At 37.3% G+C, this 13,982-nt stretch overlaps 2 protein-coding genes across 9 annotated transcripts in view; one reads left to right on the top strand and one right to left on the bottom strand.

Moving 5' to 3' along the window:
- Positions 1-5,206, top strand: part of abi2b (abl-interactor 2b) — a 25,703-nt gene extending 20,497 nt beyond the window's left edge. For all 7 annotated transcript variants that reach the window (XM_082190073.1, XM_082190071.1, XM_082190069.1 and 4 more), the window contains one exon: positions 1,184-5,206. In XM_082190073.1, the coding sequence (XP_082046199.1) occupies positions 1,184-1,359 (176 nt within the window). In that variant the 3' untranslated portion in view covers positions 1,360-5,206. The remainder of the gene's footprint in view (positions 1-1,183) is intronic.
- itm2ba (integral membrane protein 2Ba) lies at positions 4,187-13,982 on the bottom strand. 2 transcript variants are annotated; one of them, XM_082190077.1, is made up of 6 exons: positions 13,784-13,982; positions 7,900-8,031; positions 7,036-7,281; positions 6,770-6,880; positions 6,292-6,442; positions 4,187-5,205 (listed from the first exon to the last, which is right to left on the bottom strand). In XM_082190077.1, the coding sequence occupies exons 1-6, from the start codon at positions 13,868-13,870 to the stop codon at positions 5,117-5,119; spliced, it is 816 nt and encodes a 271-aa protein (XP_082046203.1). In that variant the 5' UTR covers positions 13,871-13,982; the 3' UTR covers positions 4,187-5,116. The 2 variants fall into 2 exon arrangements, with proteins under 2 accessions (XP_082046203.1, XP_082046204.1); XM_082190078.1 differs by having other exon boundaries at positions 7,036-7,251; positions 13,784-13,980.

The raw sequence follows: 13,982 nt of genomic DNA, 5'->3' as shown, positions 1-13,982 counted from the left end.
GTAAAACGAAATTTTTCATGCTTATTTTTCACAGTTTATACGTTTTATTGAAAATGTATTGAAATCCATTTCTGCTACATAAGAAAACATGCTTTGGTAAATCATAATGATGACCTTTTATGTCATATGAAATGCCATTTTATGATTAAAAAAGTAAAACTGTCCAGATAAAAAGTCAGAATTTATCCTGGAAATGTGTACGTTTTGTCATAATTGCCACTTTATCTGATAATTTTGCCTTGTTCATAATGTCAGCTTTTTATATTATAATTATGACTTGGTATCTCATGATTTAGACTTTTTTTTCTTTTGTCATAGTAATGACGTTTTATTTATTATTTTTATTTATTTATTTATTTTATTTATTTACGTTTTAATGTTGTTGTTTTTTTTGTTTTTTTTTATGTGGCAGAAATGGGTTTCCATTAAAACTAATATTTGCACTGTTATTAAAACTCTGGCCAATACAGATAAGCCGCTAATTAATTAATTATAATATGGACGATAACTGATAAATAATGAATACATGTTATAATATATAATTGAAATAATATAATAAAAACTATATAAATTAAAAGTAAAACACTAAAAACTAAAATCAATATCAAATCAAGTAAATAGGAAATATAATAATATCAATGAAACTACATCAATTAAAAATAAAACATTCTAATATTTAAAATGATTCATTTGAGTTTTAAAGTAAAAAATAATTGAAATGTAATAAAAATTACAGAAATTAAAAACAAAACCGAATGCCGATTGTTTTAAATAGTACAAGTAAATTTAGGCGTCATAACATTATAATGTACAGTATTAACAGTGGATGCAATGGTATTACATTATACCTCAAGTTTAAAAATTGGCTATGATATTTAATTGTGTATGTTTAGGGTAGATGAACATGCACAATTAAATATCCAGTATAGAGCATTAACAATAAATAAAACATTTCTAATATCTGCCTTTAAAATAAAATACCTTTTTTTTTTTTGTATAAACCATTTCTAAATGGCAGTAAGATAGGAGAGGTTCTGCTGTATTGTGAATACAATCACAACATCCTCTTACTTATCCAATTTACAGTATCTACAGTGTGGCACAGCCCGCCGTACAGTAAAACTTGGAATAAAAAGATAACCAGACATTGTTTTCCTTCTTTTTGTCCCGCTTTTGCCATCAGTGGTGGCGATTTACGACTACGCGCGCGACAAAGAAGACGAGCTCTCTTTCCAGGAGGGGGCGATCATTTACGTCATCAAGAAGAACGACGACGGCTGGTACGAGGGCGTGATGTGCGGCACCACGGGCCTCTTCCCGGGGAACTACGTGGAGTCCATCATGCATTACGCTGACTGAGCCACTGCTCCTCCGCCCATCATCTTCCTCATTCAGACACACGGAGTTCAGCTACACTACGTCACGCACAGGCTTGTTCAAAACAAACCAACTGAGAGCTGCAGGAAATGTGTAAGATAAATGCGTTAGGAACTTTTCTTCATCTCTTAATTTCTCTTAGAAACATGTATCAGAAAAGTGTTGGTTTGCTTGACTTGTGTTGATAGTGATCGCTTTGCTTTCGCTCCTATCCGTCTGTATTCTGGAGGAATGGTTCTGACTTGTAGAAGGACAGTTATCTTCTTTCATGTCATCACGAAATTGGAAGACGGCCACCTCGGACGTGCATGTTCCTTTACATCACCTCTTAACCGTGTGCTGTCACTGACCAGCAAATGAGAGAGAAGCTTTTGCCAAGAATGACAGAACAGGGATTTTATGCATAATTGTTGTGCCAGGTCATATAGAAACACTTCGATACAGGTGGGCTTTTTTTCTTTTCTTTAGTTTGTCATTGTGTTGGAAGTTGAATTTCTTTTTTTTCTTCTTTTTTTACTGTTAACATTTTGAGTGCAGTTCATTTCGAAGTCTTCAGCAGGAGGACATACCAAAGGATTTCAGTGGCGTTTGGGATCACGAACGGGACCGACTACAACCTTAAAATACGTTTCTCACCATTCCTTTACATTCATTACTTTCCAACAAGATTTTATTGCTTGAAATATTTGCAAGTATGTGTATTCTTTGTATGTATGATAAAAAAACAGAAAAAAAAACACAAAAACACTATCAAATCGTTCAGGAAGTTTGTGCCATAAAGATATGTTCGTAGATGGTCATATTTTTGGATGTGAGAGGTCGTTTCTTGAATCTCAGCACCGGATGTGGTGTTCTTCAGGAAGAAAATGTGTGTTGTGATCTTTAACCTCTGATTCATCCCTCTTGACCAACTGTGGACTTAAAGATACAAGACTATTCTATATGTATGTTATATATTGATTTATATTATAGAAATACTATTGTGTTGGTGTATGACTGGTGTAGAGACGAGAACCCCATTTATCTGCAATAACACAGGCACAGTTAGAAAGTCCTCAGTCGACGAGCTAGAGATTTTTAAAGCACAAGAGATAAACGTGATCTTAGGGAGACCTTACAAAATGTGAAGAACAGACTTTTTGTTTTTATGAAGAGATATTAAACCGAAACCAGCCCAAGTTTTAAAGCATCCTCATAGCCACATGCAGATAATGTGGAACAAACTGTACCAATGCACAGAGACCTTTTCTATAAAGTACTTTGATGTCTATATGTAAGTGTATGTGTGTGTGTGAGTGTGTATGTGAGCGTGAAATGGATCGAGTTCACTGTTTATGGATCATTGGTGACTGACTTGCTTGTCTGTGTGCAAATCTTTATTTGAAATGAAAGGTCTGTTGTGAGGGTGTGTGAATTGAGTCTTGCATGTTGATCATTTCTGTGATTTTCCTGCTGATGGAGAATAAACTGGATATATCTGGTCTTCTTGCTCACGTTTTCTCCGGGCCCAGACTCGCTCAGGTGTGGAACCCCTTGAGATCCGCTTTCCTGCAGTGTTTAGCTCCAACCTAGTAACCCTGAAGACCCTGATTTTGTTGTTCAGGTGTGTCGATCAGAAGCCCTAATCCACAGCAGTCCCTACACTACCAAGTGTTGCATTCCAGTCCAAAACTCACGCCCTTCACTCACTAGCTTCCCCCCGTCTCGTTCACTCGGATGTAAGTCATTGCTTACGTTGCACGAGTGCCCACTACTGGCGGGAACTGCAATGGGCTGGGAACGTCCTGAGCCCTTGATCACTTGGAATCAGCTGTGGGGTTGATTTATTTATTCATTTTTCCCTTTAAGAATTTGTTTAATGCAGCATCCAAATGTTTATAGGTGTGTTTGGGTTGTTTTAAATTAAAAAAAATTATAATTAATATATCATAGAGTTGTTTGTTGTGGTGGTGATTAGATGAGATCTGTGGGGACGTTACAATCGTACTGCATTGTGGGACATATAGGTGCCTGAAGTGTACATATGAAGTAGACTCGCTCCCTCTGTCAACATTGAGGGAACGAGGGTCTGTCCATATAAACTTCCCTCATCCATTCCCCCGAGGGGAAGTGCTTAGGGAAGTTCGCATGTGCATGTCTAAAAGTGGACTGGAACGCAGCCATGGTCTCTAGTTAAAGGGTAACTATTAAGTGAAACTAGAAGGAAAGGTCTATATAGTAAATGGTTCATATAATAAAATATGAACAAATGAGAAAAGAAAAATAATCCCATTTAAATTTAAAATGTGACCAATTATGAAAATGTTTAATATTCAGAATAGCCTAATGTAATAAAATACTTTCATTGAATACGAAGCAAACAAGTAGTAGTATCGCTGACACAGCTTACCCCAAAGCATCTCGCACAACTTGCTCTGCAATTTTAATTCCACATTTAATCATTTATGGTTCATTTTAGCCAAATGATGAACAGTTTTATACACTGATATATATTTTTAGACCTGGATAAGTTTTCATTGACATTGAGTATTTAAAAGTGCTTATATAGATGTATTTGATGGGCCCTTTTTTAAATAAATGGTCACATGATTAATTTTTTAGTAGGCCATCAGCCAAAAATAACACCCTTTCCAGATAAGAAAGAAATTATGCAAAGTGTCATTGTTCCTCAAACATGTGAAAAACAGTCTTGTTTTAAAATATGTACAATTTAAAAGAAATTGTAAGAGTTTCCCTTCCACCTCTGAGTTTATACAAGATTACCAAGATTTGTTTCCTTCAGAAAAAGCAGAAATGAAGACGAGCAAAATGAGGTGTCAAATTTTTATTAGTATTAAGTTTAACATTAAAACCTTTTTGGGTTATGTGCAAAGTATAAATCATTCCAACTCATGTTGAACTGGTAGACATTTTAGTAAATTTAAACGATCTTTACATAATTCTTCCATCGTCTATTACACCCAACACCTCAGCAATCCCTAAATGACATAAAAGCTACACATTTTATTAGTCTGCATTTTGTTTCGGATAATTGTTTAGGAAAACTGACATCCTCTAGATTTGTATTTCTTGACTATAGGACGTGTTTAAGCAGTGTATTAACTTACAGCAGAGCGAAACATTTCATTTAAAATAAAAATCTAGACAAAAGTGTAACTAGTACAAAAATCAATTCTATGTGTATTCTTACATGTAATTATTGGCCATATATCACAAATCTCTAGTCAAATATATTTTCCAGTATTTAATCTGGTATCTGTGACAGTTCACAGTTTATATTCACACTAAACATTTAGTGCATCTTTTAATGATTTCATCGTACACTTATCCTCTGTGATTCCTTCCCTCTCCCATGGTCAATTTGGTACTAGTTATTCTGTCATACATGATCCCACACACCCTGTTGGAGACTTTAAACTCCCCGCTTAACAAAAACCCAGACACAGAAAAAACATTTACTAAGAGAGAGAGAGAAAGAGAGAGAGATAAACTGGTCCAAATGTTTGCCTAAACACAAATAATTCTACGCATAATATTGCTCTTTGCGTTCATTCACATTCTCTCTCTCTGTAATAATGATTGTTGCTATACAGAGAAACAAATCTTAGAGCACCACACACTCCCGCGCACACACAAACAAACGGGGGAAAACAGGAAGAGGCTTAATGGAAGGAGAGGAAGGGTCAGAGTGGAATTTGTCAAAAGTGGTTTATCTTGTTACCCAGCTGTCTTTACCACACTACGGCTCACAGATCAGCGTCTCCACAACAAACTTGCTCTCAAAGTGGAGGATCTTGTGGCAGTTGAGGGCCTCTCGCTTCTGGATACCTGGGAAAAAAAACAAATGGCATGTGAATTTGTGTGTCTGGTTTCCGAGCTAAATCATTAAAAAAAATCTGTGAACACATTGTAAAGTGTGTGTGTGTGTGTTTATATATAAGTTTGGAGATGGTATGATTTTTCATGTTTTCAAAAGAAGTCTCTTCTCACCAAGGCTGCACTTAATACAAATACAAGTTAACCGTAATATTCTGAAATATTATTACAATCTGAAAATTTCAATTTATTCCCGTGAAGGGAAAGCTGAATTTTCAGCATCATTACTCCAGTCTTCAGTGTCACATGATCCTTCAGAAATCATTCTAATATATATTTTATTTCAGGATTCGTTCATTCGTTGATGAATTGAAAGTTTAAACAAAACACAGAAATTATAAAGAGAGAAATCTTTTGCAACATTACAAATGTGCTTCTTTGCTAAATAGATATATTAATTTCTTATATAAAAAATAAAATAATAATTGCTGACCCCATTCACACACAGTAGTGGCCCAAAGTGTTGTCCAGCCAAGGAAACAATTAACATTCACCCTTTATTTAAATACTATAAAAAATGTGTTAAAGATTTTATAAGTACAAAGAAATTATGAACACATGCAAAAACGAGAGAACCAATAAAATATTAATAACTGATTATGTTGTAGTTAATTATGACTTTTCCTGTGAGCTTTTTGTTTTTCTAAGCAATTTTTTGCATAGTAAAAAAACATGCAGCTGTAATTTGCCCTTTTTTTGCCAAACAATTTAGTCAGACAAATACCTTAACCAAGTTTAGTGTTTCCCTTTTATTTTAAAAATATAAAATATATTTTCCACATATATATTTTCACACCAATATTGATGGTTTAATAAAACATGTAGGATCAATTAGAAACAAATATCCCCTCCGGACATCACTTTTAGCCACTACTGTATTAAAGCCAAAATTGTAAAAAGGTTAATAAAAGCACCTCCCCAAAAAAGAAGAAAAAAAGTCTTCATTGGCAATAAGCAATTACTCTATGAGAGTGTAATTAGCCTAAAAACAATGGGACTCTCGCCACAAGTATAGGTGGAAAGTTAATGTGTGTTTACCAAAAACGGTCTCTCTGCGCTCCAGTTTGTACGTGTCTCTTCCTCTGCAGAGTCCGTAGATGAAGAAACCCAGCTGATCCACATGCTCTACCTTCCCAGTCACTATCATCTGTTCACGCACCAGGTAAGACTGTGGCAGGTATGTTCCAGCCTGCAAACACACACCCAGAGTTACACCATACCTTTTTTACAACAAAAATGAACCATCACTGAACTTACTTAAGCTGGACTATGACGCTATTTTCTTCTGGAAACAAACTGTGTTGCATTATTTTCCTGTTATTTCTGCAAAGCTGCTTTGAAACAATCGCTATTGTAAAAAGCGCCATATAAATAAAGGTGACTTGACACTTTCACATGCTTGCTAAGCATTGCCAGTTAAGCACACAGACAGGATTTCTGCTCATTGTTCAAATGTCTACGTAGGCAGCTCACTAAGTTAAGGCCAACTTTACCGAAGCTCTGTTTTTGTTGTTACCTTGATGTTGACCAGGAGCTCCAGGAAGTCTTTGGGCGGCATCACAACAGAAGTGTTGAGAGGAATGACGTAGCATTTGTTAAGACGCAGATCCAGATAGGCTGTCAGTCTCTAAGAGCAAAGAAGGAAAACCAGCGTGTTACTATTTTGGTACAAGTAGTTTATTTTTGGGAATCTGATGGGAAACAGGCAACGTGTCTCTCCTGGAATTGTGAGTGCACGTATGGCTTGGTGAAGGAGACAGGGAGATTAACATTGGCTCTCACCCTGTTGAAGTCATGAACGATGTCAGCAGGGTCACTGTCACTGAACTTGGGCACTGGAATATTAATGAACTCCACCCCCTCGTCCTCCAGAACCCGGACTCTCTCCTCAATCCTCTTGGATGCGGCTGGCAGATCCATCTCGGTGTCCTCTTGGCTGTCCTGCATCTTGTAGTTTTCCTCACGATAGTTCACCCCACAGAAATACATCCTCTCCTCCTGAACACCATCATTAGGAATAGACACATTCTGTACCATGATCAACAAGACACATCATTCTCTGATCGTATCAGCATGTTTAAGAAAACTAATTCTAAGACATTAAATGCTTTTTAAAGTTTGCACCAATTTTGTAACCAAAAATGATATAGTTAATTGAATAGTAAGGTTTTAACATCACATCAATGCATTCAGTTGAACTGAATGAATGACCTCGTTGACATGGCTGGGTGATACAGGTACAATAAAAAGCTATTTTTTTCCCTTTCCTAAAAAAATAGTCTCAGAGGAACCATAATTTGGACTAAACAGCAATTGTTACAATGTAAATTAGAAACAAAATGGGCTTTTAATACAAATATGTGCTACAAGACTACAAAAAAACAGTGAAAAAGGGGCTGTGGCACACTGTTCATTTACAGACTAATGCCACAGTAACAATCGTCAAACTTATCCTTTGATGCAAAAACTAAAATAGAGTAAAAGCCTAATTAACACAATCAAGACATGTTTTTTAACCATTTTTTCATGTAATAGCAGAAATCAAATCACTGAAACTGTTAGGACTTTTTACTGCATTCAATTCTGAAATAAACTGAAGGATACGACAGATTTACATTTGAATTCTGATGGAACTTGTTCTCTCACCTCTATGAAGTAATACCTGTACAGGTAAGCTCCGCCCACAACCACACCTGACAGAATCAGGGCCAGACCCAGACACATGCACCAGCACCAGGCCCTGGACTGCTGCCTGACACGCAGAACATCTTCCACATCCTGCACACACACACGAAGAAACATTTTATTATTTGCCCCTAGTAAAAATAATGTTTCTTTAAGCAGTTGATAACTTCAACAATACATGCTACATTTAAGTTATTGTAAGCCTTGGTGTAAAACATATTACATATAAATTATTTTTGATTATATATGGGCTCAGAGTTCATGCACTATTTCAAGACCAATGAAGTGGAAGTGAAAGTGACATGACGTGAAGGCCAAGTATGGCAACCCATTTTGTCCTCTGCATTTAACCCATCCAAGTTAGTGCACACACACACACACACACACCCTGGCACCCGAGTCGTGGGCAGCTATTTTTACTGTGGCGCCCGGGGAGTGATTGGGGGTAAGGTGCCTTGCTCAAGGTCACCTCAGTCATGAGAATCAAACCCGCAACCTTCAGGTTACCAGTCTGACTCTCTAACCATTAGGTCACGACTGCCCCACAACGTGTTCAGGAACAACTATGTTTTAGTTTTTGTTTCCAAATGTTGACAATTTTCCCACAGGCCAGTGCTGTACCTGCACGTGTTTATTTGTCTTAAACGAGAGAGTTTTCTTCGATTTTACATGAGAGTGTGTTTAGCCTGGGTGTGGCTTTGTTCAAAACAATTGCATTGTGCACAACAGATACTGGGAAATTTCCAACCTCCCTCCAGAGACCAACAGGAACAAACATACTGCATGATGCAAATGAACAAAACATTAGCTGACACAGTGACTGATGAGCAAGGATGAAAGTGAAAACAAATCAGACTGAATATGACGACAATTTGGCACCAAATCTTCTTGGTCAGACTCATTTGTTGTTGTTGTTTTTTATTGTCAAATTTTTCACATAAAACATAATGAGAGCAAAACAAGATAAACGAGCTAAGCTTTCCTGTGTTTACAACAGCCATCATACTGTAGACTCCAGGGAAATTATGAGCAACAAAAGTGGGTAAATTTCAGCTGGAAACGTCTATAATATACATGCAGGTTTGTTTACAAGTGATACTTTTCCCATGACAGTGCTGCAATTTACAGGAGTCTTAGTCATCATTCTCTCTCCTCTTGTTCAGTAAACACCAACCTCATGATCTTGCACATATATATTTTATATTTGAGATTAGGTCTAGACTGTTTGAAAATGATTAGGGTTGAAAAAAACGCTAATCAATAATCTAATAAACGAACGTATTAATGTTATGATTGTTAAAATTTTATGAAAAGGAAAAACTTTTGCATTCCCCCAAGAAACTTTGCATTTACTTGCAAAACATTTGCATTTGCTTGCAAAAACTTTCGAGTTCCCTCAAGAAACTTTGTGTTCGCTCCCAAGCAACTCAACAGTTTTGCGAGCGAACGCAAAGTTTCTTAGGGGAACACAAAATATTTGCGAGAGAACGCAAATGCATTGAAATATAATTTTTCTCCCATCTCGTATTTCCACTAGGGGTGATTTCAAAAACTGATATTCTAAAGTGTTAGATTTCTTAAACTTCACTTTACTAAAAAGTTATTGACATGTTAGTGTTATTAATAACAATAATAATATTGGGTTGACTAAAATGGGTAGAAGAAACTATTTTTTTCTTCTAGACCTATTAAACTGTCAGCCATGCAGTCAAATAAGAAAAGTAACACAAAACAGGAAACCACAATCAAATCTATGCATATATCGAATCAACATTTGATTCAAAATCGAATCGTGAGGTACCAACAACAATTCCCAACCCCTAATCACAATGTCCCTTCAGGGGCTCCGTAATTATCAAAATAACAGCTAGTTACAAATATTTGCACTAGGATGGTATTATGGATAACACCAGTTTCACTTTAGCTTTTAAATTCACTATCACACATACTCTGCGTATAGGGAGCATATTTTACAAGATATGTTGCTCAGGATCTGTTGCGCACCAAATCCTCCGTCGTCATCTCTCCCTACTCTCGTTACGTGATAAGTGAAATCTGACTCCTGCTGTGAACTTGCTGCTTGTCCTGTAGCCTATATAGAGTGGAGCGGTCGCTTTAAGTTTATATTTGCAGCGTCTGTTGTCCAACTGAACTAAATAGGCTAGTTTTATTGATATAAAAAAAGCAAAATAATCCTAATTATGAATGCTGATTAAGCAAACATTTGAAGCTATATTCAAATGATTTTCTACTGAAAATAGTTTGACTTTGAAGTTAGGCATAATCTAGGACACCAACCCAAGCTTTAATTATCTGTGAGGCCGAAACATATGCACAGTGCACAACATGCAATGCAGATAAAATCATCCTAATTAGGGCTGGGTATCGATACAGACGTCCCGATTCCATCTTTTTTAGTGAAGAGAAGGGAGAGATTTCTTTGTCTTTTGTAGTTTGATTAACATTAAAAACACAGACAGCAGGAATATTAGGCTGCTGTCACAATGCACAGATCCAATATACTGATACATATGCGTTCTTTCTCTACGGTTTGTTCACTTAAGGCGACTAGGTTTGCTTGGATCCTTGCAAAGCCGGGCATTTTGAGATTAAATTGTGTGAATTTGTCCGTTTAAGCGAAGGGAGACGTGAAAGAGAATTCATTTGATTATTTGCAGCACAGCCATATGCGCTTTGATGTGTGCACAGACAAAACTTCTCTCCGTTTTTTTTTTTGCCCAGCCCTAATCCTAATTCAATGATTATGTTAATAATGGTAGGCAATTTTTTGTCATAAACACTTTGATGTTCTGGGAAGCTCTCTTCACATCCTGATAACAATCAATAATAGGGCTGCAACTAACGATTATTTTGATAATCGATTAATCGGACAATTATTTTTACGATTAATCGGTTTATGTACTTATATTTTAGCTTTGCCCATTTTTTCCCAAGTAAATTATTAACAAAGGGACTTTATCATTCAACATAGACTTTTTAGAGATTTTAACCATTTTGCATTGTCATATCCTCATCAAAAACATATCTGGAGTTGTGTTTTATTATGTGTTAGTAATCCTTTGTCTAACTCTTCTGCAATCAAAACACTGACCCATACGTACTCTAGCAAATTTCACAAGGAGATTTCAAATAATGTTTTCACCATGGCAGTCCTTTGGGCTCCTAAAGTAGTTTAACATCCCGAACAAAGCTTAAGGAATCTTGCAGAACATATTTTCACGAAGAATACGAATAAAACAGAATACAGTTGCAGTAAATTGCATTTTATTTTATTTTTTCCTGTAAACACACAGCTTATACCTGGGAAACAGCTTTATAGCTTATGCTGTGAAATCAATCAGAAAGTTGAAAGTAGCTCAACTTTATGGTAATGAGCTATGACGCGGTTCAGCGGCAAGCAGCGGCAAACACCAGCAACCAATCGGAATATAGACGTCCTTCGCGCTGGCTGATTCCGGAGAAACATACGAAGTAAACTTTCGTTCCTACCAAAACATTAGTTCCGAGAAAAAATGATTATTTGCAGAGTTTAAACATCATAGAGTGAAAGTGTATCATTTGCATGTGTTTTTAAGTCCTGTCAGTTTAACAGGGCGCGCTTGACAGGGCATATATAAGAACGAGCAGAGAGAGAGAGAGCCCCGGCCGCGCGCGCGCACTCACCCGAGCGCTGTCTTGCTCTCTCTCTCTCCCTCGCGCATATTAATCAAAATCAATGGTGTCGAAAAATAAACTCTCCAGCGATGAAATGGTTTCTTTGTTGACAAATCTTGTGCGATATCCTAAACTGCCGAATGCTGCTTCGTTCGATTAGTTTTATCTTCCGCTTTTTTCTTTCCCGAGCTTAACTTACTCCACTGCTACCTCCTCCATCTCGCTGAATGCTGCAGAGACGCTGTGCGGGAAGCACGTGACATAGAACAAGGCCAGCTATTGGCTATTCGCTACTTCTCCTGCTGTACTGGCTGAGTAAAACCTCCGGTGGCTCATTACTGCCACACTTTGGTCACCGCAGATTTAAAATATGCACGAAATGAGCCGCTTACGGCAAATAAAAGTTATTTAGCAACTAATCGATGACTAAATTAGTTGACAACTATTTTAATAATCGATTTTAATCGATTAAATCGATTAGTTGTTTCAGCTCTAATCAATAACCATACCACAATTCATTATTATTGTAATGCACTGTGCTTTGACACATGAGGAAATGTAACACCATCTCTCGTGAGGCTTTGCAGACTCTGCTCTGGCTGTGCGCGTTCATGTGTTTTGAAGGAGGGTGGGACCTTATGCTTTCAAAGCTAGCTTTCTTTTGCTAGCCTCTCTGAAATTGCGTTCCCTGCCTTAAAATCCATTACAGATTTTATTTTAGATTTCAATTCTTTTATCCATTCAACTACACGCACAGATGCAGTCAAATCTTATAGTCACGTGACGTTCTGTTTGCATGAACTTGCTGAAACAAAAGGCTTCAGAGATTCACTCTTTCAAATTTACACAAACACACCTGTTTCAAATACACTCCGCCTCACCCTCGCACACACACAGACACACACTGCAGATTACGGCTTAGCCCTAACAGAGACGGTCTTTGTTTAAATAACCAGAGCCTTCAGGAGTTTTTTCCGAGGGACAAAAGATGGCTGTTTCTGGTAGTCTGCTCCAGCCACAAGTTCAGTGAGGCTTTGATCACCTGTGTGACAGAGGATTTCAGACCACACAGCACGATCTTAACAGATTACTTCACGATGAACTGATACCTTTAACCGCTTTAGATAAGCATCAGTGTCTCTGATTACCAGAAAAGTTTAAAGGTAAGGAGCATTGACCCCATGCATGAATCCTTCTGCCATAAGACTTATGCCTACTAAAACACTCCTTTCCATCTTCGCAGCATTAGTGCCACTGAGATGCAAGGCTGCACCATTGGTCTGATCACGGTGGCTGTGTTACAGCAGACACAACAGTGTCTTATGAATGATTCACGACGACGACTCTTCTTCTTCATTATCAACCCAATTCGCACACTAGGCGCTGACTCATCCTCAGTGGCAGATGATGATCGTGTTTGACGAACACAACCAGCCAGACGGTTCACGCATATGAGTGGGAGCTGGTCTCACACTTATGAACAGTCTCCCACGATAATCTGGCTAAACATGCCATTTCCTCTTCCTGACTTTACTATGTTTACGGCTGCAACAGGAAGTGCAAGGGACAAAACTAGACATGTTTACACATCAAAATTACACTTATTTAAATGCAAATCTAATCTTAAATGTTTTTGGTTGATTAACAACAACGCAACGGCTGCACAGACATGCACCAGGCTACTAGAAGCATGTAAAAGTGCAGTGCATGATCAATGCAAGCTTTGTGCGTATATATCCTTGTGTTTGTGTTGGACTGTCGGCCATTTTCCTGTAAGCTCAAAGAGCTCTGTCTGATTCTCTCTCTCTCTCACACACACACACACTGAAACAAGGCAGGAGATGGCTTCCCTCTACATACACAAAAAACATAACTGTCAGACAAAAATAATCTTATAATCCTCACAAAGCTCAGATAAACTAGGCGTTTCAGTCACATAATCTAAATAACGTCTTATATCGATTAGAACAACTGTTTTTGTCACTTTGTTGTTTTTTCGCAAAAAAAAAAAAAAACTCCTTTCTTTTTTTCTTTATGTTGACATGTTTATCGATACACGGATCGCTACTAAGCCAAATAAAGACGTTATAAAGAATCTTATGGCTAAAAACAACGTTGTTTGTATTCACTTTAGCCGGTTAACGTTAGCGTTTGTGCTAACAAAACTCACCACATCTTGAGGGATCAAAGCTTCATCCTTCTCCTCCTTTTTTAAATCCTTCTGTCCGAGAGCGGAGTTGAAAGCGAGTTTCACCATGTTGCGTAACTGTTGTTATTTTTTTGTCTATGCCTTTTTCACCTAACTATGGAGAGCTCGACGACCTCTCTGTACACTGCGCTGCCTCACAACTTGCTGTGGCGCATTTAGC

This window comes from Leuciscus leuciscus (assembly GCF_965113295.1).
Source record: "Leuciscus leuciscus genome assembly, chromosome: 14".
NCBI lineage: Eukaryota > Metazoa > Chordata > Actinopteri > Cypriniformes > Leuciscidae > Leuciscus > Leuciscus leuciscus.
The sequence above is the reverse complement of the archived record's forward strand: the minus strand, read 5'-3'. Positions and strand labels throughout refer to the sequence as shown.